This window comes from Prionailurus viverrinus, chromosome C2, assembly GCF_022837055.1.
Source record: "Prionailurus viverrinus isolate Anna chromosome C2, UM_Priviv_1.0, whole genome shotgun sequence".
In the NCBI taxonomy this organism is placed as follows: Eukaryota; Metazoa; Chordata; class Mammalia; order Carnivora; family Felidae; genus Prionailurus; species Prionailurus viverrinus.
Window position 1 is genome coordinate 84,204,508 of NC_062569.1, and position 27,164 is coordinate 84,231,671.

The 27,164-nt window shown below is 41.5% G+C and overlaps 1 protein-coding gene across 1 annotated transcript in view; it reads right to left on the minus strand.

The window, feature by feature from the left end:
• LOC125175769 (probable cation-transporting ATPase 13A5) overlaps window positions 1-27,164 on the minus strand; it is a 119,365-nt gene that overhangs the window by 88,941 nt on the left and 3,260 nt on the right. Inside the window, 4 exon segments of the mRNA XM_047876599.1 lie at window positions 703-783; window positions 883-953; window positions 1,221-1,367; window positions 2,049-2,222. Coding sequence (XP_047732555.1) covers window positions 703-783; window positions 883-953; window positions 1,221-1,367; window positions 2,049-2,222 — 473 coding nt within the window.

Consider the following 27,164-nt stretch of genomic DNA (forward strand, 5'->3'; position numbering starts at 1 on the left):
GCATAAGCATTTTGATGGTACTACTATACTATTATGTCCTAATCTCTGTGCATTTATAGCTATCATTCTCACAATTGTACCACTATTCTTTCCCAATAGTTAGTGAATGTCTCTGGGGTAGTGAGTAAGCCTTATTTATCCTTAGATCTTTAGTGCTTGCAAAGTGCTTAGCCTAGTAAAGGCATTCGGTCAATAGATTAATGAATGCATTCATGTATTCATTCATTCCACAAATATCTGTTGAGCGTCCACCATGAATCAGGCACTGTTCTAGGTGTTATGAATGACACAACTACCCGAGCAAACAAAATCCTCATCTCCAGGCTGTTTCTTCATAGGAAAATTAATCATAATATTGTCTTTCTGCCTCTCCAAGGATTTAGAGGATGACAAATCAGATGTCTATGAAATGACTCAAGGCTTTTTAAGGAAAGAATGAAAACAACACAGACGAGACTATTTTACAATCCTGAAAGAAAAGACCAAATATTATATGCCTGCAATGTTCTTTTGGGCTCTTCTTTTTTTAATAAGTTTGCCTGCGATGAAAACAACTTAAAATTTGTCTCTGTTGCTGGTAAACAAAACTGGAATTTAATGAAGCTGATGAAGCATTATGCCAATAGCTCACTGATCATAAGCCATTTGATATTTCAATTTCTGCTGGCCGAGTTTACTCTCAGGAAGTATCACAAACCCTACCTGACCTCTTGCTCTTCACTGGTCAGGCCCAGTCCAAACGTGTGGTGGATATCATAGCAGGAGTTGCTGTCTTCCAGCAGGCTAGCGTGTGGTCAGGACAAGAAGCATACCTTAGTTCGTGGCACCCAACAAATCCGGTTCCTCCCTTATATCCTGATGAATGCTGAGAAAAAGACTTACCCGACTTTCTGAAACCTCTTCTCCAAGTTGTCCCAAACATACCTGATTTTCCGCACTTGGATATATCGCAGCTGCAATTACAAATGTGATAGAACAGATGTCATTCACCAAGTAAAGCCCATCAGGGGAGGTGAGGGCTTCTTGGTAGGGGTCCCCACGCAGCTCTCACTTGCCTTGATACATTGTTGTAATTCCCAGCCCAGCAGCCTCACTTGCCTTGACACACTGTTGTAATTCCCAGCCCAGCAGCATGACATTCAGAACTTTCCTCCAATAAACATTTGCAGTATTCTTTTTTAGCAAAGACATGCCATAACATTGTGCTCAAAATTGCTTACTTTTAATTCTGGCTTCAATACCGCATGGTTAATGACAGAGTGGCGGTCAGCCACCAGGGGTTCTTCTGGGTTCTTGCTTATAGGAAACTTCAGTGTCGCTAAGTAGAGGCATATAACCTTCTTCCTCGTATATCTTTGGAATTCATCCTAGAGAAATCAATCCAGCCCATGAAATTCTCAAATATTATTTATTCAATAAGTCACTCAATCAACCAAATACCTACCTAGACCAGAGATTCTCAAAGTTTGGGCTACAGACAAGAGGATCAGCATTAGCTTGAAACTTGCTAAAAATGCAAATTCTCAGCCCTACCATAAGCCTACTAAATCAAAAATTCTGGGGTGAGGTCAGCAGTCTGTGTTAAGGAGCCCTCCAACTAATTTGAGAACCACTGTGCTAGAGAATAAAAAGACACACTTCACAGGAAAGTTTTTTTTTTTTTTTTTTTATGAAGAAAACAGCTTCTGGCTATCTTAACATGACATTTAAGGGTTTAAAATCTACTTCCCCTCAAAATTTGTATTCTAAAAAAACTGAAAAATATCTAAAAATACATCCTTCCTGTGTTATGTCTTTAAGAGTTGTAATACCAACAGCCACTACTCATGTAATGGCTAAGGAAACTGAAAATTAGCCTGACAGAGTAGTCATTTCCCCAGAGTGACATGGAGGAAATGCCTTTCCTTCCTGAGTCAAAGTAAGAGAGGGCAAGTTCCAGGATACTATTGCCATCTACTTGGGGACAAGAAAACTCAAGCAAAGAAAGATCTCTGGAACACCAGCCAGCCATTGGTGGCACCACCAATGCAATGCTGAAGGGCACGTACCGTTGTTCTTAGCAAAACAGTGTCTGCTTCTTGCAAAGGGCATGGGTTGCAATTAGCCCACACTCTCCACTGGGGCTTCCAGTAGAACACCAGCAGAAGAACCCCACATGTCAGCATGGTTGTTATAAGGCACAGGGCTCTGCGAAGATTCTGGGTCTGGTAACCAAACACCTCCTGGAGAGTAAAGAAAACATGACTCTATTTTTCTTTTTTTACGTAAACACATCATTTTGTTCCAAGAAACACAAGCTTTAGATGCAGGGGTGTTAGTTGGGAGACAGATCTGGTTTCGGCTGGTTGAAACAGATCGATTACTCACAGCTGTCAGCTGATACAATTAAAAAAAAAAAAAAGACCCATTTGGCTACCCTGGCATATGGAGCTTAACACAGACGGGCAGAACAAAGAATGGGCAGACTTATTTGGTTCTAGTTTTAGGAGTCACCCCATGATTTGGACCAGATTCACTTTTTTTAGGTATAAAGTTTAAAAATATATTAATGTAAATTTACTGGTGGAAGATGATACAAATGGTGGGATGATATAAATTAAGAGATTATCTGTGAACACGAAAGATTTTCAAAAGACAGCTTATAGGAATTTACCCTGATGGTAACATGCTGAAATATTTCTACTTTTAGTAGTAGGGGAGTTGATATTATCATGAAATGAGTAAAGACTTTGAGATGCAGTTTTAGAAGGAAACAGTCAAAAACAATATATACCTTTATTTCAAACAAATATCTAATTTCTCTCTTCCACAAAGAAGTGTCACAGCATTGGTTTTTAAATTTCAAAAACTTGATTTTTAGTGTACTTGGGAGACCCAGAAGAATGTTGATTATGAATATTATTACTATAATATTATTTTACCTTCTGCTGTTTTGTGTGTGTGTGTTTCTAAGACTTTGACTTCCATGTCCACATCACAGAGATGTAATGTTAAGAAATGGGTTTTTAACTGAGTTTCTATAGCATTTTTAATGACGAAATCTTCTGGAATTTTATGCCAGTTTAGATCATGTTATAATAAATCTCTTGGCTTAATATTTGGAATAGTTTTCATCTTCGGTGATCATTTTCATTAATTTTTTCCAGTAAAGAACTCTGGTAAATGAAGATTTTAATAACAGTTGTTGAAAGTAATCCTTAAACATGATGGAAAGGTCACAGGTAGCAAAGATGTTTGAGTCACTGCTCTACTGGTTATTAGCTATGTGACCTTAGGTAATTCGTATTGTAAGGGTTAAATTGTAGTGTAGGGCTAACGGGAAGCTTGAAAAATAACAGCTTTGTTCTGACACTGAAGGTGAAGGGATAACAGCCTTGCTTTACTCTTGCAAATCACATTTCATACTCTTGTAAATCAGGCTTTACCAATGAAGGAAAACAAAAGCTCAAAGAAAGCATCAGAGGCAAGGTCAAGGAGATCCACTGGTTGCAACTTAGTGGCAAAAAGTCTAAAATAATCACCTCATTTGGCAACTGTTTCTAACACATCTGGCAACTGTTTCTAACTCATCTTGGAACTGTTTCTCTGTTCTGTCCCCAGGTAATGATAAAACGATGTGATCAGCTTTAAAAACTCTGTACCCTGGTTGTTCGAGGCCGCATTCTTATCAAGAGTGTTGGTCCCTTGCCTCTCATTGTAATAGACTTTGTTGTGACTGTCACTGGTGCCCCTAGCATTCTGTTTCAGGAGTCATGTGGATGCAATATTTGGTGCATTGGCCGGGAAAGTTAAAGGTCTGAAACAGGGCTTTTTCCTCGGATTGCTCCACCAACCCCTGGGAGGAAGCTCGGGATTGGGAGAGGTAAGGGATTCTTGGGCCGCACCATTTGAATGACTCAGGAGGGTCTGTCGGATGCGCCTATAGACCCGGAGTCAGGGATGCTACCGGGACACCAATGGACCCCATTTGATTTGGTTTTTGTCAAGAAAGATCCTATTTTTCAGGTGACGGCCACGGCCTACTGGCCTTGAGATCTCAAACTGTGTTGTCTTCGTGTCTTGTCCTCTTCCTGTTGACTGTGCGTCCCTGTCAGTTTTGCCTATCTTTGTCATGGGTCAAAATCAGAGTCTCATACTAACTCCTTTCTAGGACTATAGGAGAGCTGCCTCAGTTTTTGCCCTCCACGTTAAGAAGCCAGTCCTTCGAACTCTCTGTGAGGTGGAATGGACCAGCTTTCAGGTCGAATCGCCTCCACAGGGGACCTTTGACCTTACTTTGGTATATAAGGTTCATGATATTGTCTTTTCTAGGCACGAAGACCACATTCCATACATTGAGGCATGGAGGACCCTCATTGAAAACCCTCCAGATTGGTTAAAACTTCTTCCCCTTCCCCCTTGCCTCCCTAAAGTTCAGGCTTTATAACTCAAAGGCCGCCCATTTGGAGCTCAGAATAAGAATCTTGATGGGACTAGGTGGCTGCCCCCTCTATCACCTGCACCAGAGGAAAAAGAAACCACCCGCCGCCCTATAGTTCTCGCTCAAAGAATGCAAGTCAAGATGCTTCAGATCAGGAGGCAAGCCCGAGTCGGGACACTCCCCTGAGCCTGTCTCACACCTGGTCAGGGACTCCTGGAATTCCATCCCCCTCCCACTGCCCTGCCCCTTCTTCCAGGGCCACCCCTGCAGGGTGATGTCCGACCCTTTATGACTTATGTACTCTTCTCCACTAGCGACCTTTATAATTGGAAACTTCAAAACCCCTCATTCTCAGAGAAACCCCAAACATTAATTTCTCTTCTTGAAACTATATTTGTGACCCATCAGCCAACCTGGGATGACTGCCAGCAGTTCTTGCAGGTTCTCTTCACCACTGAGGAAAGAGATAAGATCCATCATGAGGCCCAGAAATTAGTGATGGGGCCAAACGGGCAACCCGCCGGGGATCCTGCTGTACTTGAGGAAGTTTTTCCCTCCTCACATCCTGAAAATTGGGACTGAAACACTCCTCACGGTAGGCGATCATTGACCCTATTTCGCCAGACTCTACTGGGAGGTCTCCCAGCGGCCGCCCAAACATGTCTAAGGTAACAGAAGTAGTTCAGGGGGCCGAGGAAAGCCCCTCAGCCTTCTTAGAAAGGCTCATGGAGATGTACCGCACCTTTACCCCTATTGACCCTGAGGCACCTGAAAATAGAAGGGCATTAAACCTGGCCTTTGTCTTACAAAGGCCCCAGACATTCGGAAAAGTTACAAAAATTAGATGGGTTTGAAGGAAAAAATTTATCTGGGTTAGTTGAAATAGCCCAAAAAGTTTTTAACAATAGGGATTCTCAGGAAGAAAGACAAAAAAATTGACTAGGGTGGTAGCGGCTGTCCTGGATGCCCGCGGGGAAGAGGACCCAGAACGTCCAAAGAATTCTGGTCTGGGCAAAAGAAAAAAGACAAAGGGTTAAAGCGCCACTAGGAAAAAACCAATGTGCATATTGCAAACAAGAGGGACACTGGAAAAAGGATTGCCCCAACTTAGCCCCACGCAAAACTCGGCCACTCCAGGTATCTGTAATGGGAGTCGATTCCAACTGACAGGGCCATGGCTTGGTAGCCCACTTCTGAGCCGTTGGTTACTGTTAATATAGGGGGCCAACCTAAGACCTTCTTGGTGGACACTGGGGCAACATTTCAGTTCTAAAACAAGATCCTGGCCCCATCAGGCAAGGAGCAACCCTGGTGCAAGGAGCAACTGGGTCCCAGACTTGTAAATGGACCACTGAATGACAAGTAGATTTAGGCCATAAAACCATCACACATTCTTTCCTATTCATACCTGAATGTCCCTACCCTGGATTACTAGGTAGAGACCTACTGCAGTTTGAAATTCACTGAAGGGGGTATGCATATTAAAGGCCAGGATGGCCCAACAACAGTAATGGTGACTGTGCCACTTGGGGAAGAGGGCCTGCTCACTCTGGTGAGTGATAAAAATGTCCATGCAGTCGATCCCCTCCTTATAAGCCTCCAGGCAGACTTCCCCCAGGTATGGGCCGAGACCAATCCACCTGGGCTGGCGATTCATCAAGCTCCGATAATAGTGGAACTTAAGGCATCTGCACTTCTGGTAAGACTAAGACATTATCCCATGTCCCGGGAGGCTAGGCGGGGAATCGTCATTCACATCAAGCGTTTGTGCGACTCTGGCATTTTGATCCCATGCAAGTCGCCACAGAACACTCTGCTTCTCCCTGTCTGGAAGCCTTATTCATCCAATTTCCGGCCAGTTCAGGACCTAACAGCAGTAAACACCAGGGTAATGGACATTCATTCCACTGTACCCAACCCTTATACTCTCCTTAGTTTGCTTCCCCCTTCTCAGGTGTATTATACAGTTCTGGACTTAAAAGATGCCTTCTTTGCCATCCCGCTGGCCCCGCAAAGCCAGCCACTATTTGCATTTGAATGGACTGATCCTGAAGAGGGAAAAGCCAGACAGCTCACTTGGACTCGACACCCCCAGGGATCTAAAAATTCTCCTACTCTTTTTAATGAGGCCCTGCACCAGGATTTAGAGCCATTTCGAATCTCCAACCCTCAGGTAACTCTACTGCAATATGTTGATGATATCTTGTTGGTGGCCCCTTCTCATTTAAAATGCCTGAGAGCCACCAAAGAACTCTTGGGTCTTGTGCAAAAACTGGGGTACTAGGTGTCAGCCAGAAAAGCACAGATCTGTCATATTGCAGTGACCTATTTAGGTCACAACCTTAAAAAAGGTAAGCACTATCTCGGTGAACAAAGAATTTGGGCTATATTCGATATTCCTCAGCCTAAAACTCGCAAACAAGTTCGCGAGTTCCTGGGGGCAGCAGGCTACTGCAGACTATGGATACCTGGCTTTGCTGAACTGGCAGCCCCTTCGTATGCCACTCTCAAGGGGTCTCCAGAGTCCTTCACATGGGGGGAGACTCAAACTAAAGCCTTCTAAGCCTTATGAGATGCTCTCATGACCCCACCAGCCTTGGCCCTGCCAGATCCCACCAAGCCATTCCATTTGTTTGTAGCCAAAAAAGGGGGGTAGCCAAAGGAGTTCTGACTCACCGCCTGGGACCTTGGCCCCGACCGGTGGCCTATTTATCCAAATGGCTGGACCCAGTTGCTTCTGGGTGGCCCTCATGCATTTGACAAATTGCCGCCACCACACTCCTAAAGACGCAAACTAACCTTGGGGCAAACATTGTCTGTCATGGGACCCCATGAAGTGGAGGCTTTACTGCGGGCTCCCCCAGAGAGATGGCTGTCAAATGCTCGGATTACCCAATATCAAGCATTGCTACTCGACCAGCCCCAAATACGTTTTTGTGCCCCCACAGCCTTAAACCCAGTCACTTTGCTGCCCAAAGGACAAGGTCCGCCTCTGCACTCTTGCCCAGAAACCTTGGCGACGATCTCATCCCTCCGCTCCGATATTACAGATGTTCCCTTACAGGACCCTGATAGCATGTTTTCAGATGGCAGTAGTTTTGTGTTTCAAGTGCAAAGGCATGCCGGTGCTGCAGTGACAACAGACCGCGAGGTTTTATGGCAACAGACCCTTCCCCTGGGAACTTTAGCCCAGGGCGCAGAGCTCATCGCGCTAACAAAAGCCCTAAAACTCAGAAGAAACAAGTCAGTTAATATTTATATGGACAGCCGCTATGCTTTTGCAACCGCGCATGTACACGGATCCATTTATCAAGAGCGCGGTCTCCTCATGGCGGAAGGCAAGGACATCAAAAATAAAGCTGAAATTTTAGATCTTCTAGCAGCTATCTGGGAACCTGCGAAGCTGGCAATCATTCACTGCCCGGGACATCAAAAAGGCGACTCCCTAGAAGCAGTCGGAAACCTCCTGGCTGATGCAGCAGCCCGAGAAGCTGCCCTAACTAAAAGTAAAAGTGCCTTGGAGATACCGATCTTGACAGAGCCTTTGCTTCCACTGGAGCCCAGTTACACTCCTAAAGATTTGGAGTGGGTTTCAAGAAAAGGGGGAAGTATGATACCAGGACGAAAGTGGTTTCAGCATCCTGAAGGTAAGATACTCTTACCCACGGCACTCGGGCCGCGCATGATGTGTCAACTCCACCAAGGGAATCATCTGGGAAAACCAAGATGGCGGAATTAGTGCGGAAAAATTTCAGGGCGCAAGGGCTGGGAAAAAAGATTGAAGACATGGTTGAAAGGTGTGTAAGTTGCGCCCAAGTAAATCAGGGTGCAAGTAAGAAGGTTTCAGAAGCTAAAAGAGATAGAGGAACTGAACCAGGCTGGTTTTGGGAAGTAGATTTTACTGAAATTAAACCAGGGAAATACGGATATAAATACCTGCTTGTTTTTGTAGACACCTTCTCCGGGTGGCTCGAGGCGTTCCCAGTTAAGAAATTATTAAATGAAATAATTCCTAGATTCGGGCTGCCTCTGAGCATAGGATCGGACAATGGCCCGGCCTTCACGGCGCAGGTGTCCCAGGGTCTAGCCCAGGCATTGGGAGTAAATTGGAAAATTACATTGTACGTATAGACCTCAGAGCCCAGCTCAAGTAGAAAGGATGAATTGGACCCTAAAATTTAGAGACCTTAACCAAATTGTCCCTTGAGACAGGTGAAAATTGGGTTGATGTCCTGCCTTTTGCCCTTTTGCGAGCATGTTGTACTCCATTTGTCAAGGGATTTTCCCCTTATGAAATTTTATTTGGCAGACCTCCACCTATCCTGCCGAGGCTAGGAGACGACGTAATGGAACAACTGGAACAGGACCATTTGCTGGCTTCACTAATGGCCCTGCAACATGTACAAAAGGAAATAACCAGGGCCTTGAAAGAAGCCTTCACTCATCCTCCTGTTCTTCCTCACCCCTTTCAACCAGGAGACTTAGTCTGGGTCAAGAGGCACAAGCCTAAAACCCTGGAGCTGCACTGGAAAAGACCGCACACCATGATCCTGACTATGCCCACAGCCATGAAGGTAGATGGTGTCCGAACCTGGATTCATCACTCTCAGTTTAAGAAAAACTGCGTAAAGGCGGGAACACCCCAGACTGATACGAAACCAGACAACGAACAGCAATGGAAGGTCCAAAGGCACCCAGAGGATCCTTTAAAGCTAAGACTGATGCGGGCATAATAATTGTCTCGGTTTGTATAATGATAAGTTGGGGGGACTGTACGGAATTGCATCCCCTATCTTTTTGGCCATACCAATGGGAACTCAGGGACACTGTCACGGGGAAGGTGATAGCATCTAATACCTCTTCAACGGTGCCTTGTTTTTTGTTTGATTTCTGTGACTTGGTGGAAGACTCATGGGAGACTTTAATTACTAATTATAAACAGCCAACGGGCTCCACTCCTCTGGTCCCCAAAAACCCCTATGTGGTTACCTATGGATGTGGACACAGGGATCAAGAACAAAAATTGGCTAACCTACCAGGGTTATACAGTTGCCCTGCAAATAGAAAGGTTGAATGTGAAGGAAAAGGCCAATACCATTGTGCAAAACGGGGTTGTGAAACGCTGGCTCCCTGGCTGGCAGGACAGGGCCATGACTGCTTAATCACCCGCCTTAGAACTCCAGATCCCAAACGTAAGACTCAAGGAAAATGTAACCCAACAAAAATGTTTAAAAAAGGTTTCTAGTTCCAGTAATCTTTCCTCTTCCTGGGACACTAGACACACTTGGGGGGGGGGGGGGTCTCAGAATGTATGCTCCAGGAGATGACAAGGGCATTTCCTTTACTATACAAAGGGTTAAAAGAAAAACTCCACCCAATCCGGTAGGGCCAAACAAGGACATGATTTTACACCCCCCGCTCTTTCCGACTGTCCCTTCCCAACCTACCCAACGATCAGGTGCCCCCACAAAGTCAGAATTACCAACAACAGGTCATATCCAGAACGCTTTCTCCCATGAGACGCATTGGCTAGATGTAGTAGATTCTATGTATGCTTGGCTACATTCATCTCACACCGAGATTGTACAATATTGTTGGCTGTGTTTAAACCCTAAACCCCCATATTATGTGAGAGTGGCTACAAATGCCAGCATTGGACAAGACATAGAAAAGCATGTCATAACATTGCTAAATCCAAGCATGACATTATGCCCTTGGGGTTCACGACCAATTTTAACCCTAGGAGACCTCCAAGGGCAGGGTTGGTGCATAGTGTCCCAAGAATATAATTGGCATACCTCCCTTTACAAAAACTCTTGTGCAGAAGTGTATATTCCAAGTAGATCAGATACTGATAGCCCCCAAAAAATGTAGCATACCAAGCCCTTACTGGAGCCTGGTTTGCTTGCTCATCAGGAATGACCTCCTGCATTGCAGCCACATACATTGGGGTTGGCACCCGAGAGATTTGTATCCTAGTTCATATTCTCCCACAAATATACCTATATAGTGAAGAAGCAGGGAGAGAAGAACACTTACTTCTGTTCGAAGGACATTCCAGGGTGAAAAAGGCAGCACCAGTCCTCATTCCACTCCTAGTGGGACTGGGAATTGCGGGATCCACAGCTATTGGAACTGCTGGACTCATTGTGGGGGACCAAAATTTCAAAACTATAAGCGAGCAAGTAGACCGAGACCTAGGCTACTTGGAAATTTCAATTTCTCGGCTGGAACACCAAGTAGACTCTTTAGCCAAGGTTGTATTACAAAACAGAAGAGGACTTGATTTACTCTTCATGAAGGAAGGGCGTTTCTGTGTGGCCCTCGGAGACACGTGCTGTTTTTATGCCAACAATTCCGGAGTAATCTGAGACACTCTCCGTTTGGTCAGGGATAATAGGGAACGTGCCAGGAGGCCAGAAATAATTGGTATTGGAGTTTATTCTCTTGGTCCCCCTGGCTCACGTCACTGCTCACCGTCACAGCTGGGCCACTGCTATTGTTACTTCTTGGGTTAACCATTGGCCCATGCATAATCAATTGGTTAGTCAAGAGGCGAGTTGGTGAAATAAAAATTATGATGATTAGGTCCCACGATGTCCCCTTAGTTCCTAATGATGAATCAAGGGATTGATTCACTGGCAAGAAAAGGGGGAAATATAAGGGCTAAATTGTAGTGTAGGGCTAACATGTAGCCTTAAAAATAGCTTTGTTCTGACACCGAAGGTCAAGAGAAAACAGCCTTACTTTACTCTTGTAAATCACGTTTCATACTCTTGTAAATCAGGCTTTACCAATGAAGGAAAACAAAAACTCAAAGAAAGCATCAGAGGCAAGGTCAAGGAGATCCACTGGTTGCAACTTAGTGGCAGAAAGTCTAAAATAATCACCTCATTTGGCAACTGTTTCTAACTCATCTGGCAACTGTTTCTAACTCATCTGGGAACTGTTTCTAACTCATCTGGGAACTGTTTCTCTGTTTGTTCCCAGGTAATGATAAAACGATGTGATCGGCTTTAAAAACTCTGTACCCCGGCTGTTCGAGGTCGCGCTCTTATCAAGTGTTGGTCATGATCGGTTGGCCTTGCCTCTCATTGTAATAAACTGTTGTGACTGCCACCAGTGCCCATAGCATTCTGTTTCAGGAGTCGTGTGGATGCAACAATATCACCTCTAGGGAATCCCAAATTATTCCTAAAATAAAACAGAAATGTGTGCCTTACAGGGTACTAGTGCTCAAATGAGATAATGTCTCCTTAAGTGCTCTGCAAAGTAATTACCATTTAAAAGTTCCTTTCCAGTGCTTCTGAGTTATTATCATCCACCTGGGAAAAAATGTTCATTAAGTTTAGCACTGCAGCCACTCTATTTTGAGATTATTCATGAAAAGATTTAAATGTAACTCTAAAATATGTTCACTCAGCCTCTAAGCGTATTTCCAGTTGGGTCTCCTTTCTCTCTTCCTATCTTCTTTTTGATTCCATAAACCTGTTCTGGTTTTATTTGTGAATGATAGTTTTATTAGACTCAAATAAAATGTATAAGCCAGTTCACATATTATGTCATAAATATGCCTTATTTCACTAAGTTATTCATGTGGGCTTATTGCCAAAGTATTCAAAATAGAAGCAGAATGGTTTGGAATTTTAGGCCAGCTCATAGGTTGAAAAAGCCCATCACAAATGCCTTTCCCTTTTTTGATTCACGTACATACTACAATGGCATTGGTAATCATAATTCTGATACCCCTTCAGTTCTTTTCTTTACATTTTTAAAAAAAAGAACTGACAATGCCAGCAAGATGGCAAAAAAGATCACTATGACTACACACTGCTAAAACCTTATAAATTGGAATAATTCTTTAGAGAAAGCAAGGTGACAAATTATATCAAGATTTTATAAAGATGTTTCTATTTCTGGAATCAGTAATTCCATACTTGAAAATATACCCTAAGGAAATAATACACAAAGTAGAAAGTGATGTGTATAACAATGCTCAGTGCAGTATTATCTGTAATAGGAAAAGTTATTGGAAGAACCAATTAATAGCTAATGTCTCCATAAGATGTGGAACATCAAAACAGTGGGCTATAGTGGCACCATTAAAAAAAAAACTTAGGGAGTTGCAGCAAGATGGCGGCTTAGGAGGAGGCTGGGCTCACCGCACGTCCTGCTGATCACTTAGATTCCATCTACACCTGCCTAAATAACCCAGAAAACCGCCAGAGGATTAGCAGAACAGAGTCGCCGGAGCCAAACGCAGACGAGAGGCCCACGGAAGAGGGTAGGAAGGGCGGCGAGGCGGTGCGCGCTCCACGGACTGGCGGGAGGGAGCCGGGGCGGAGGGGAGGCTTGCCGGCCAAGCAGAGCCCCTGAGTCTGGCTTGCAAAAGCGGAGGGGCCGGGCGGACTGTGTTCCGACAGCAAGCGCGACTTAGCGTCTGGGAGGTCAGAAATTAACAGCTCTGCTCGGAAAGCGGGAAGGCTGGAGGATAAAGGGAGGGAGAGCTGCTGAGCCCCCTGACAACAGAGCTCAGTTTGGTGGGGAACAAAGGCGCTCGCCAGCGCCATCTCCCCCGCCCATCCCCCAGCCGAAATCCCAAAGGGAACCAGTTCCTGCCAGGGAACTTGCTCGCTCCGCGCAAACACCCAACTCTGCGCTTCTGCGGAGCCAAACCTCCGGCAGCGGATCTGACTCCCTCCCGCTGCCACAGGGCCCCTCCTGAAGTGGATCACCTAAGGAGAAGCGATCTAAGCCTGCCCCTCCTGCCCCCGAGCACCTTGCCTACCCACCCCAGCTAATACGCCAGATCCCCAGCATCACAAGCCTGGCAGGGTGCAAGTAGCCCAGACGAGCCACACCACCCCACAGTGAATCCCGCCCCTAGGAGAGGGGAAGAGAAGGCACACACCAGTCTGACTGTGGCCCCAGCGGTGGGCTGGGGGCAGACATCAGGTCGGACTGCGGCCCTGCCCACCAACTCCAGGTATACACCACAGCACAGGGGAAGTGCCCTGCAGGTCCTCACCACGCCAGGGACTATCCAAAATGACCAAGCGGAAGAACTCCCCTCAGAAGAATCTCCAGGAAATAACAACAGCTAATGAGCTGATCAAAAAGGATTTAAATAATATAACAGAAAGTGAATTTAGAATAATAGTCATAAAATTAATCGCTGGGCTTGAAAACAGTATACAGGACAGCAGAGAATCTCTTGCTACAGAGATCAAGGGACTAAGGAACAGTCACGAGGAGCTGAAAAACGCTTTAAACGAAATGCATAACAAAATGGAAACCACCACAGCTCGGCTTGAAGAGGCAGAGGAGAGAATAGGTGAACTAGAAGATAAAGTTATGGAAAAAGAGGAAGCTGAGAAAAAGAGAGATAAAAAAATCCAGGAGTATGAGGGGAAAATTAGAGAATTAAGTGATACACTAAAAAGAAATAATATACGCATAATTGGTATCCCAGAGGAGGAAGAGAGAGGGAAAGGTGCTGAAGGGGTACTTGAAGAAATCATAGCTGAGAACTTCCCTGAACTGGGGAAGGAAAAAGGCATTGAAATCCAAGAGGCACAGAGAACTCCCTTCAGACGTAACTTGAATCGATCTTCTGCACGACATATCATAGTGAAACTGGCAAAATACAAGGATAAAGAGAAAATTCTGAAAGCAGCAAGGGGTAAACGTGCCCTCACATATAAAGGGAGACCTATAAGACTCGTGACTGATCTCTCTTTTGAAACGTGGCAGGCCAGAAAGAATTGGCACGAGATTTTCAGGGTGCTAGACAGAAAAAATATGCAGCCAAGAATCCTTTATCCAGCAAGTCTGTCATTTAGAATAGAAGGAGAGATAAAGGTCTTCCCAAAAAACAAAAACTGAAGGAATTTGTCACCACTAAACCAGCCCTACAAGAGATCCTAAGGGGGACCCTGTGAGACAAAGTCCCAGAGACATCACTATAAGCATAAAACATACAGACATCACAATGACTCTAAACCCGTATCTTTCTATAGTAACACTGAATGTAAATGGATTAAATGCGCCAACCAAAAGACATAGGGTATCAGAATGGATAAAAAAACAAGACCCATCTATTTGCTGTCTACAAGAGACTCATTTTAGACCTGAGGACACCTTTAGATTGAGAGTGAGGGGATGGAGAACTATTTATCATGCGACTGAAGCCAAAAGAAAGCTGGAGTAGCCATACTTATATCAGACAAACTAGACTTTAAATTAAAGGCTGTAACAAGAGATGAAGAAGGACATTATATAATAGTTACAGGGTCTATCCATCAGGAAGAGCTAACAATTATAAATGTCTATGCGCCAAATACGGGAGCCCCCAAATATATAAAACAATTACTCACAAACATAAGCAACCTTATTGATAAGAATGTGGTAATTGCAGGGGACTTTAATACACCACTTACAGAAATGGATAGATCATCTAGACACACGGTCAATAAAGAAACAAGGGCCCTGAATGAGACATTGGATCAGATGGACTTGACAGATATATTTAGAACCCTGCATCCCAAAGCAACAGAATATACTTTCTTCTCGAGTGCACATGGAACATTCTCCAAGATAGATCATATACTGGGTCACAAAACAGCCCTTCATCAGTTTACAAGAATTGAAATTATACCATGCTTACTTTCAGACCACAATGCTATGAAGCTTGAAATCAACCACAGAAAAAAGTCTGGAAAACCTCCAAAAGCATGGAGGTTAAAGAACACCCTACTAACGAATGAGTGGGTCAACCAGGCAATTAGAGAAGAAATTAAAAAATATATGGAAACAAACGAAAATGAAAATACAACAATCCAAATGCTTTGGGACGCAGCAAAGGCAGTCCTGAGAGGAAAGTACATTGCAATCCAGGCCTATCTCAAGAAACAAGAAAAATCCCAAATACAAAATCTAACAGCACACCTAAAGGAACTAGAAGCAGAACAGCAAAGGCAGCCTAAGCCCAGCAGAAGAAGAGAAATAATAAAGATCAGAGCAGAAATAAACAATATAGAAACTAAAAAAACTGTAGAGCAGATCAACGAAACCAAGAGTTGGTTTTTTGAAAAAATAAACAAAATTGACAAACCTCTAGCCAGGCTTCTCAAAAAGAAAAGGGAGATGACCCAAATAGATAAAATCATGAATGAAAATGGAACGATTACAACCAATCCCTCAGAGATACAAACAATTATCAGGGAATACTATGAAAACTTATATGCCAACAAATTGGACGACCTGGAAGAAATGGACAAATTCCTGAACACCCACACTCTTCCAAAACTCAATCAGGAGGAAATAGAAAGCTTGAACAGACCCATAACCAGCGAAGAAATTGAATCGGTTATCAAAAATCTCCCAACAAATAAGAGTCCAGGACCAGATGGCTTCCCAGGGGAGTTCTACCAGACGTTTAAAGCAGAGATAATACCTATCCTTCTCAAGCTATTCCAAGAAATAGAAAGGGAAGGAAAACTTCCAGACTCATTCTATGAAGCCAGTATTACTTTGATTCCTAAACCAGACAGAGACCCAGTAAAAAAAGAGAACTACAGGCCAATATCCCTGATGAATATGGATGCAAAAATTCTCAATAAGATACTAGCAAATCGAATTCAACGGCATATAAAAAGAATTATTCACCATGATCAAGTGGGATTCATTCCTGGGATGCAGGGCTGGTTCAACATTCGCAAATCAATCAACGTGATACATCACATTAACAAAAAAAAAGAGAAGAACCATATGAGCCTGTCAATCGATGCAGAAAAGGCCTTCGACAAAATCCAGCACCCTTTCTTAATAAAAACCCTTGAGAAAGTCGGGATAGAAGGAACATACTTAAAGATCATAAAAGCCATTTATGAAAAGCCCACAGCTAACATCATCCTCAACGGGGAAAAACTGAAAGCTTTTTCCCTGAGATCAGGAACACGACAAGGATGCCCACTCTCACCGCTGCTGTTTAACATAGTGCTGGAAGTTCTAGCATCAGCAATCAGACAACAAAAGGAAATCAAAGGCATCAAAATTGGCAAAGATGAAGTCAAGCTTTCGCTTTTTGCAGATGACATGATATTATACATGGAAAATCCGATAGACTCCACCAAAAGTCTGCTAGAACTGATACAGGAATTCAGCAAAGTTGCAGGCTACAAAATCAATGTACAGAAATCAGTTGCATTCTTATACACTAACAATGAAGCAACAGAAAGACAAATAAAGAAACTGATCCCATTCACAATTGCACCAAGAAGCATAAAATACCTAGGAATAAATCTAACCAAAGATGTAAAGGATCTGTATGCTGAAAACTATAGAAAGCTTCTGAAGGAAATTGAAGAAGATTTAAAGAAATGGAAAGACATTCCCTGCTCATGGATTGGAAAAATAAATATTGTCAAAATGTCAATACTACCCAAAGCTATCTACACATTCAATGCAATCCCAATCAAAAGTGCACCAGCATTCTTCTCGAAACTAGAACAAGCAATCCTAAAATTCATATGGAACCACAAAAGGCCCCGAATAGCCAAAGGAATTTTGAAGAAGAAGACCAAAGCAGGAGGCATCACAATCCCAGACTTTAGCCTCTACTACAAAGCTGTCATCATCAAGACAGCATGGTATTGGCACCAAAACAGACACATAGACCAATGGAATAGAATAGAAACCCCAGAACTAGACCCACAAACGTACGGCCAACTCATCTTTGACAAAGCAGGAAAGAACATCCAATGGAAAAAAGACAGCCTCTTTAACAAATGGTGCTGGGAGAACTGGACAGCAACATGCAGAAGGTTGAAACTAGACCACTTTCTCACACCATTCACAAAAATAAACTCAAAATGGATAAAGGACCTAAATGTGAGACAGGAAACCATTAAAACCTTAGAGGAGAAAGCAGGAAAAGACCTCTCTGACCTCAGCCGTAGCAATCTCTTACTCGACACATCCCCAAAGGCAAGGGAATTAAAAGCAAAAGTGAATTACTGGGACCTTATGAAGATAAAAAGCTTCTGCACAGCAAAGGAAACAACCAACAAAACTAAAAGGCAACCAACGGAATGGGAAAAGATATTTGCAAATGACATATCGGACAAAGGGCTAGTATCCAAAATCTATAAAGAGCTCACCAAACTCCACACCCGAAAAACAAATAACCCAGTGAAGAAATGGGCAGAAAACATGAATAGACACTTCTCTAAAGAAGACATCCGGATGGTCAACAGACACATGAAAAGATGTTCAGCGTCGCTCCTTATCAGGGAAATACAAATCAAAACCACACTCAGGTATCACCTCACGCCAGTCAGAGTGGCCAAAATGAACAAATCAGGAGACTATAGATGCTGGAGAGGATGTGGAGAAACGGGAACCCTCTTGCACTGTTGGTGTGAATGCAAATTGGTGCAGCCGCTCTGGAAAGCAGTGTGGAGGTTCCTCAGAAAATTAAAAATAGACCTACCCTATGACCCAGCAATAGCACTGCTAGGAATTTATCCAAGGGATACAGGAGCACTGATGCATAGGGCCACTTGTACCCCAATGTTCATAGCAGCACTCTCAACAATAGCCAAATTATGGAAAGAACCTAAATGTCCATCAACTGATGAATGGATAAAGAAATTGTGGTTTATATACACAATGGAATATTACATGGCAATGAGAAAAAATGAAATATGGCCTTTCGTAGCAACGTGGATGGAACTGGAGAGTGTGATGCTAAGTGAAATAAGCCATACAGAGAAAGACAGATACCATATGGTCTGTTATGTGGATCCTGAGAAACTTAACAGGAACCCATGGGGGAGGGGAAGGAAAAAAAAAAAAAAGAGGTTAGAAAGGGAGAGAGCCAAAGCATAAGAGACTGTTAAAAACTGAGAACAAACTGAGGGTTGATGGGGGGTGGGAGGGAGGAGAGGGTGGGTGATGGGTATTGAGGAGGGCACCTTTTGGGATGAGCACTGGGTGTTGTATGGAAACCAATTTGTCAATAAATTTCAGAAAAAAAATTAAAAAAAAACAAAAAAAAAAAAACAAAGATATCTTCAAGTCCAAATGGCTTGTGAATGCTTTCAAATATTTAAGGTAGAAGTGATATCAATTTTGCACAAACTCCTTCATAAGTAGAGGAGGTGGAAACGTTCACAACTTGTTTCATGAAGTTAGCATACTCATATACCAAAACCCGATAACATTTGCTAAAAGAAAGGAAAATTACAGGCTAAGATCTGTAAGAAGCATAGATGATGTAATCACAAAATATCTTATCCAGCTAAATCAGTGATGTATATTAAAAGGTAATATGTTGTTACCAAATGGAGTTTGTTCTAGCATTGCAGGAATTTGAAAATCAATCAATGAATTTTGGTATGTTAACATTCAGGAAGAAATTTATAATGTCATGGCAATTGGTATAGAGAAATACTTTCATAAAGTTCAACACTAATGCATGAGGGAGAAAGAAGGAAACAAACAAGGAAACAAAGAAGCCTCTCAGTAAACTAGGAATAGACAGAAACATCCTTCAGCTAATATCATGCTTAATAATGAAATATTGAATATTCCCCCTATGAGGTTATAAGTAAAAGTAGATTACCAATAATCACCACTAATGTTTAATACAGTTCTGATAGTTTAACAGTGCAATAAGACAAGAAAAAGTAACATTTATATTTGAAACATAAGTTACAGTACTATATTATATACTTGATAGTTTCTAAAAAAGTAGATCTTAAATGTTCTCACCACAAAAAAATAAATAGTAATTATGTGAAGTGATGGAAGTGTTAGCTGATACTTTGATGGTGATCATTTCACAGTATTTAAGTGTACCAATCAACTTGTACACCTTAAATTTACACAATGTTACATGTTACATTGTTACACAATGTTACATGTCAACTAAGGAAAAAAAAGTACAGTTCTCTGTGTGAGTAGATAATATAATTATTAAGAAATCCAAAATAATGTACAAGTTATACGAGTTAATAAGTGAATTTGTCAAGGTTGCTGGATACTGGGTCAATATAGAAAAACAACTGTGTTTGTAACAAGCAATTTGAAAATGAAGTTAAATGCCATTTGTAATATCATCAAGCCAAAAAAATCAATATACTTATAATAGTCCTAATCAAGCTAGACAAACCTCTAGACTGAAAACTGCACAATATTGCTGAAAGCACAGATCTAAATAAAAGCAGAGATATATTAAGGTTGAGGGTTAGCCGGGAGCAATCCCATTTATACTCACATCAGACATTTTGTGTGTGTGCGTGGTAATTGAGGAGCTGATTCTAAAATCAGTATGGAAGTACAAAGGACCTAAAGCAATCAAGACAATTTTCAAAAAGAACAATTGTGGAAGACCTACACTACCAGAAGTGAAGACTTACTACACATTCCTACTAATTACAAGCCAAAAAAGAAAAAAAAAGAAAAAAAGAAAAACAAAATAGAGAGTCCAGAAAGAGACTCAAAGATATTTCATCGTTTCATTTACAAAAAAAGGAACCATTACAATTCAGTAGGAGAAAGGATGGTTGGCTCAATAGGTAGTTGCTAGAGCAAAATGAACAGTGCTAGAAAAATGAGTTTCCCCCCCATTTTACACCATATACAAATTAATGGTGGCACATGTACTTAAATGTGATAACTAAAACAATAGATCATCTGAAAGAAAACAGAACAAATATTTCATGAACTTTAAGTAGGAAAATATTTCTTAAACAGGAAATAAAAAAAGATTAAAAAAAGTTATGTTATTTTAATGAAACTAAAAGCTTCTGTTTATCCAAAGGTCTCTGAAGAAGATACTAGCTATCTGTACCTATGTATAAAAAAAGAATCATATTTGGAAATATCACAAATGACTACGAGTCAAAAAAAATGAAATGTATACACAATAAAAAATGAGCAAAAGACTTGAACAGTCATTTTACAAAAGAGGATTTCCAGGATAATATCCCACAAGGTGCTCAATATCATGTCATTAAGAAAATGCACAATAAAACTACAATAACATATCACAGCCAGAATAGCCAAGGCAATCCTAAAAAAAGAACAAAGTTGGAAGACTTAACCAGATTTGAAGGCTTACTCTAAAATGACACAATGATAAAATGACACAACAATGATAAAATGACACGATGACATAGCCACAGTATAGCTAAAATGGAAAAAACTGATTATACCAAGTGTAGATAAAAATGTGAAGCAATGGTACTCATATACATTGTTTTGGGGAGTGTAAATTGGTACGAACGTTTTGAAAAACTGTGTTGCTAAAGATAGGATCACTCTATGAGCTAGTAACTCCATTCTTAGATTTTTACACAGAGAATTGTATATGTTCACCAAAAGATTTGCACAAGAATATTTGTATCAGTTTTATTCATAAGGGCCCCAAATTGGAAATAATCTAAAGGTACATCAACAAGAGAAAGATAAATATTGTGTTTTCGTATAATGTAACACTACAAAATAATTTTTTAATGTAACTTTTAATGCGAACAACAATAAATGTGAATTTCACATACGAGTAAATAAAGGATGGTAAATCAAGACACAATTCTATTTATAGGAAATGAGCAAAAATAACTGATAATAGAAGTCATTGAACTGTCTAAGATCAGTGCACTTTCTTGACACCACTGAATTTATATATGTCAACAAAAGGTAATAAAGGGAGGGTGTTTATTAGACACTCTGTTCCAAGTTGGTGGAAGTTACTTTAATTACTTTAATGGAGTTATATCGAGAAAGAGAAAATAACAGCAAAAAGTCACAGTAACTTTCAGAAATATGTAGCTCCTTGAGCAAAGATGAATAGAAACAATATTTTTGCTTCCTTGATAAATTGGCCTCATAAACCTTGGTAAATTTCCTATCATGTCTGTTTTCCCAAAGGTTATAAGCTAGACGTGGGACTTGAAGTTTCGGTTGAATCATTCTTTCATCTGGCATTCTTTTAAATCAAATCCTCTCAGTCAGCTTGCCAATGTTTGTGTAATTTGAGTTTATCCTAGTGTATGTCTCCATTTTGACCAATTAATCTCAAGTATAATTTTAGTGTTCTCAATGATTATTCTTCTGATGCAGTTAAGAGTCACTCAGATGTCTCCAAAGTACTGAACACCCGTGGGTAAAATCCACTAAGAAGTGCAGGGTAGAGGAAGGAATATGTGTGCTGTTAAGAGGAAGGTAAATAGAAGCTAGAGGCCTCGTAAATGTAAAGACATTGGGAACAGACAGAGGAAGGATCGGAACCTCAAACGCACTACATGTAGTTCCTTGCAGTAAAGTGGCTTTTGCCGCCTATAAGCTATGTGACCTCAGGACTTACCTTCTCTACGTCTCAGTTTCCATCTCTGTACGTAGGGGATAATAGCACACACCTGGAAGCATAGTTGTGACGAGTAATAGAGGTGGAAGGTGTTGAGCACAAAGGAAGCTTTCAATGTTAGCAGGTGATGTGATAATAGGTTCAGCCAAAGGTGGAGAGAGTTTTTGGTTTTGAGTTGTGAGATACTGAAACAAGGTTGGTAATGGGAAGCGGCTGTGTTCCACAGGGTGAGGAACCCAGATCTACCACCTACTAGTGAGTTGAATAGCACAAATTTTCTATTCTCTGTTGCCAGTAATGTTCCCTCACTTTTTCGTTTCCTACTAGAATTCCATGCTCCCAATACCAGGAGAGGTACCACATTTCTAATGGTCTTTTCCTTGGCCCAAAATACAAAAGGAAGCAGCCTGGATTCAGAGTAACAATGAAATATGCACGTGCCTTTCAACAGAGGTTGCTGCTAAAGGGCACAATTTAGAGCCCTATCCAGGTCTACCAGCAGAGCCTCTGTTCTTTATACCCCACCCCATTGCCTTCTAGAAGCTCTCGCTTCTGCTCCTTGCTCCATCACTTACTAGTTAATATGATCTGGGTAAATGATTTAAGTTCGCTAAATTTTTAGATTCCTCATGTGAAACTGTGGCTGCATGAGAAAACTCAGTTCAAATCATCCCTCTACCACTTAACCCCATATAAGTCCTTGAGCAACCCACTTTATTTCTTCTGATGACTCACTTTCCCCTTCCATAAAGGAAAATAACAGTATCTTCCAGGTTTGTTCCAAGAAACCAATGAGCTAATGCATGGAAAGCATTTAGCAGGGCTCTTGAAACATTTCAAGTATGTAGTATACATTAACGGTTAATATTAGCTTGAGTAATACACAGGTCAACAAAATTTCAGTAGATTAAAAACGGCTAGTCCCATTGGAGTCATTGTGAAATGATTTGACCACAGGCAATATCCAGAACTAAATGCTATTTGAGAAAACCGTTGTTGTATTTCTAAAAGTGATTGATCCAATGGCTTAAGTGGAATTTTTGCTTTTCCCACAGAGCACGAATTGTCAAAATTGAAGTCAAACACAGGCCAAAAAGAAAACTGCTCACCTTCGTGATACATGAAACTGGGAAAAGAGCTTTAAGATAAACGCCAAATTGATTGAAAAACTAGCTGAGTAACTAATATATAATATATATGAATCATGCATTAGAAATTATATGTACATATGTATTATATATGTATATATATGTATATATATATATATGAGCATACACACACACACACACACAGTACAATCATCTTCACTCATACAGGAGGAAAACCGTGTAATAGGGGATCCTCCCCCCGCCCAAGGTAATGTGACTTTGCATATGTTACTTAACTGAGCCTCATTTTCCCAGTATAAATGTCTGAGTGGCTAGCTCATGGGGATTAAATGAGAACATACAATATGGAGTTCTAGTGCATAAAAGGCACTTTTAAAATCATTTTCCTTTCTTTTTTAAATAAGTAGGTCTTATAATTACCATCAGAGATGGAACTAAGTTTGGCCAAATTCCGCAGGAAAGGAGAGTTACAGGGTGCAGCTTCATCTAAACATTGTCTCTTCCCCCGAGTCCTCTTTTGGAGAGCTCCTCTTAGTTGGGCGCAACCGTCCCCCAGCTCTCTGCTTATTTTTCTTCCTGAATTTTCATTGCATCTAGAGCACTAGCATTTGTGCATGACTGGTGTTGTGAACAGGTCCTTTTGCATTTTTGTAAACGCTTTTATTCTTATGCTCACCTTTCATGTGTTTATCTAAATATTTCTTTTCAGCAATGTTTAAAGTTTATTTTTATTTATTTTGAGAGAGAAGATAGAAAGAATGCAGGAGGGGCAGAGAGAGGGAGGCAGAATCTCAAGTAGGTTCCGCCTTGTCAGCACAGAGCCCGATGCAGGGCTTCGTCTGTCTAATGAACCGTGAGATGGTGACTGGAGCTGAAGAGTCGGAAGCTTAACCGACTGAGCCACTCAGGCGCCCCTACTTATCTACATATTTCTTGCGTACTTACCATGCACAGGCACCGTAGTATGTGACTCAACTCTTTTAGAATGGGTCTCTGGGTTACAGTTTGCAACACATTCACTTACTCAAACCCACATTCTCGCAGCACCAAGTCAGTATTTACTCAACCAAGACATAACATAAATAATTCTCAGTACGCTAATTACCCCTGGGAATGGCAATGCCAGTTTTTTGCTGTGAAGTGTTAAGCCCTTCCATGCAGAGGTGCTCCAATAGCCTTAGAGTAAGTTAGCTTTTTCTGGGCAGGCCTCAAGCTTTCCCTTGAACCATGGCCAAGGAGATGATACCTCTGAGTCCTTTTATGGGCCAAGAATTCATCGTGTTTGTCCTCTTTTTTCTCAAACAGCAATCACAGCACCATGTTTCCATTCATTATTCACAATCTACCCTTTGTCATCTTTATCTGGAGACCCAATTGTGTTCCTTTGTGTGATAGGTGAGTGAAGGTTCTCCTCTGCTCTCTTGTCTCCAACTCTGCCGTGTTCCCAGGTTCTTTTCTTTAATGTTAGGGTAAATGTCTCTGGTTCATGGATCATGTTAAAATTTTTAAGCCTACTTGTTAATTTTGAGAGAGAGACACAGAGAGCATGAGTGGGTTAGTGGCAGAGAGAGAGTGGGAGAGAATCCTAGGTAGGCTCTGCGCGGTCAATGCAGAGCTGGATGAGGGGCTCGAACTCATGAATCGTGAGGTCATGACCCGAGCCGAGATCAAGAGTTGACGCTTAACCAACCGAGCTACCCGGGTGCCCCAATTAATGGATCATGTCAGTATAGTCATTGTTCCTTACCCCTCTATTACTGCTTTCGTTTGGCCGCATGTAGTAATTTGTGTTAGTCATCACTGATTAACAAGAAATTTTAGTTATAGTTTCATATATCTTGTCCTGTGTTCACGCATGGAGTGTCCCTTGAGCAGGGGGAGACAATGTCTTGGGTCACTTTCTCTTTTGTCTGCATTTGGCAATCAGAGCTAACCTTTCTCAAGCACTTACTCAGGTACCATTCAATCCTCACAACTACTCCATGAAATAGGTGTAATTATTTATGAAAATAGATACTATTATTCACAGTACTTATAAATTATTGTTTGTAGATCAAAAAATTGAGTCTTAAAGATGTTCAAAATAATTATTGAAATAGGTCAACCTCTTAAGTTTTCCCTGTACGCTTCTTTCTGGAATAAGAAAAGCCCTTTCCTCTTTAGCAGTGTGAATCAAAACCCAATACCGAAGAGATGAACATATTATCACACTCAGCTCCAGACATTCCCATAAAGTCAACTACTCTAACAAAAGTGCTACTTCCTGGAAGTAAAAGTGCAAGTAAGGACTTTTGTTTGATGCAGCTAACAGCAAAAAAGCAGAAAGCGTGGGTCAAAAAGTAATGAGATGCATGGGCTAATCAGCAGAGGCCATTTCGAGAGCCAGAGTTTGCCTTAGACCAGGACATGGGACAACATGGCATGTTCTGTTAAATTTTATTCCTGAAATGAGGGCATCAGTAATACAAGAGGGGTATCTCAGAAATGATACAGTTCAAATTCCTTTCCTGAAAAAAATAGCTATAGACCATCCTTCACAATGAGCATCCAGAGGCTACCAAAGTTAGGCTGCTCACTAATTTATAGGGCTATACCTTCCCTTGTTGGATAGCTGTGGTGTATTAGTTTTTATTGCCACATAACAAACTTAGTGGTTTAAAACAACACAAATCCATTATCTCGCAGTTTCCGTGGGTTAGGGGTCTGACTGTGGATCCTCTGCTCAGTGTCTCACAAAAAGATCAAGGTGTCCTCTGGGCTGTGTTCCTTTCAGAGATCAAGGACCTCTTTCCAGATCACACGGTTATTGGCAGGATTCAGTTGTTTCTTCTAGCACCGAGAGAGAGAGACCACCCCCCCCCCCTTCTCTTGCTGGTTGTAAACTAGAAGTTGCTCTCAGTTCTCAGTTCTTAGACACACTCAGAGCTCTTACCACACAGAGCTTTCCATTTTCAAAGATGCAATGGAAGAAGGTCCCTTGCATCAAGCCCCTATCACGCTCTGAATATCCATAACTCCAGAAAGAACGCAAGCTCTTTTCTGTGCTCACCTGATCAGGTCAGGCCCACCTAGGCAATCTCCCTTTTGATTAACTCAGCTGAGTCTATGTTAATTACATCTGTAAAATCCATTTTGCCACACAACATAACATAGTCACCGGAGTTACAGCTCATCATATTTATGGGTTCCACCACACTCAACTGAAGGGAATTATACAAGGGGAAGAGTCAATGGAGAGGTATCATGTTAAGATTCTGCCACCACAGATGGTTAGGAAATTGTCCTGTAATGAAAATAAATCAGGCTGGATTCTGCCAACTTATACTCTGTTCTCCACATCAGCCTCTCAACTATTGGAAGACAAGTGCCTTGATTATTCTTTGGGTAACTATTCCCAATATCTTTTAAACGATTCTATTTTTTTTTTTTATTTTAAATCCAAGTTAGTTAACATATAGTGTAACAATGGTTTCAGGAGTAGAATTTGGTGATTCATCACTTACATATACCCAGCACTCATCCCAACAAAAGTGCCATTCCTAATGCCCATCACCCATTTAGCCCATCCCCCCATCCAACACCCCTCCAGCAATCCTCAGTTTGTTCTCTGTATTTAAGAGTCTCTTATGATTTGCCTCCCTCTCTGTTTCTTTCTTATTTTTCTTTCCCTTCCCCTGTGCTCATCTGTTTTGTTTCTTAAATTCTACATATGAGTGGAATCATACTGTATTTATCTTTCTCTGACTGACTTATTTTGCTTAGCATAATACATTCTAGTTCCATCCACATTATTGCAGATGGCAAGATTTCATTCTTTTTGATCACTCAGTGATACTCCATTGTGTGTGTGTGCGCGCCCACGTGTGTGTGTGTGTATACTACATCTTTATCCATTCATCAGTTGATGGATATTTGTGCTCTTTCCATAATTTTAGCTATTTTTGTTAGTGCTGCTATAAACACTGGGGTGCATGTGCCCCTTAAAATCAGCCTTTTTGTATCCCTTGAATAAATACCTAGTAGTGCAATTGCTGCATTGTAGGGTAGCTCTATTTTAAATTTTTTGAGGAGCCTCCATACTGTTCTCCAGAGTGGCTACACCATTTTAAATGATTCTTGTTTGTGAAATCCAGATATCTTTCTAAATACACTATACTTCTTGTTTGATTCTTAGAATTAAATATAACTCCCTAGAAGTTTCCTAAATATTATAGATTATAATAGAACTGTTATTTCTTCTATTATGCTGAATGGGCTTCTAGTG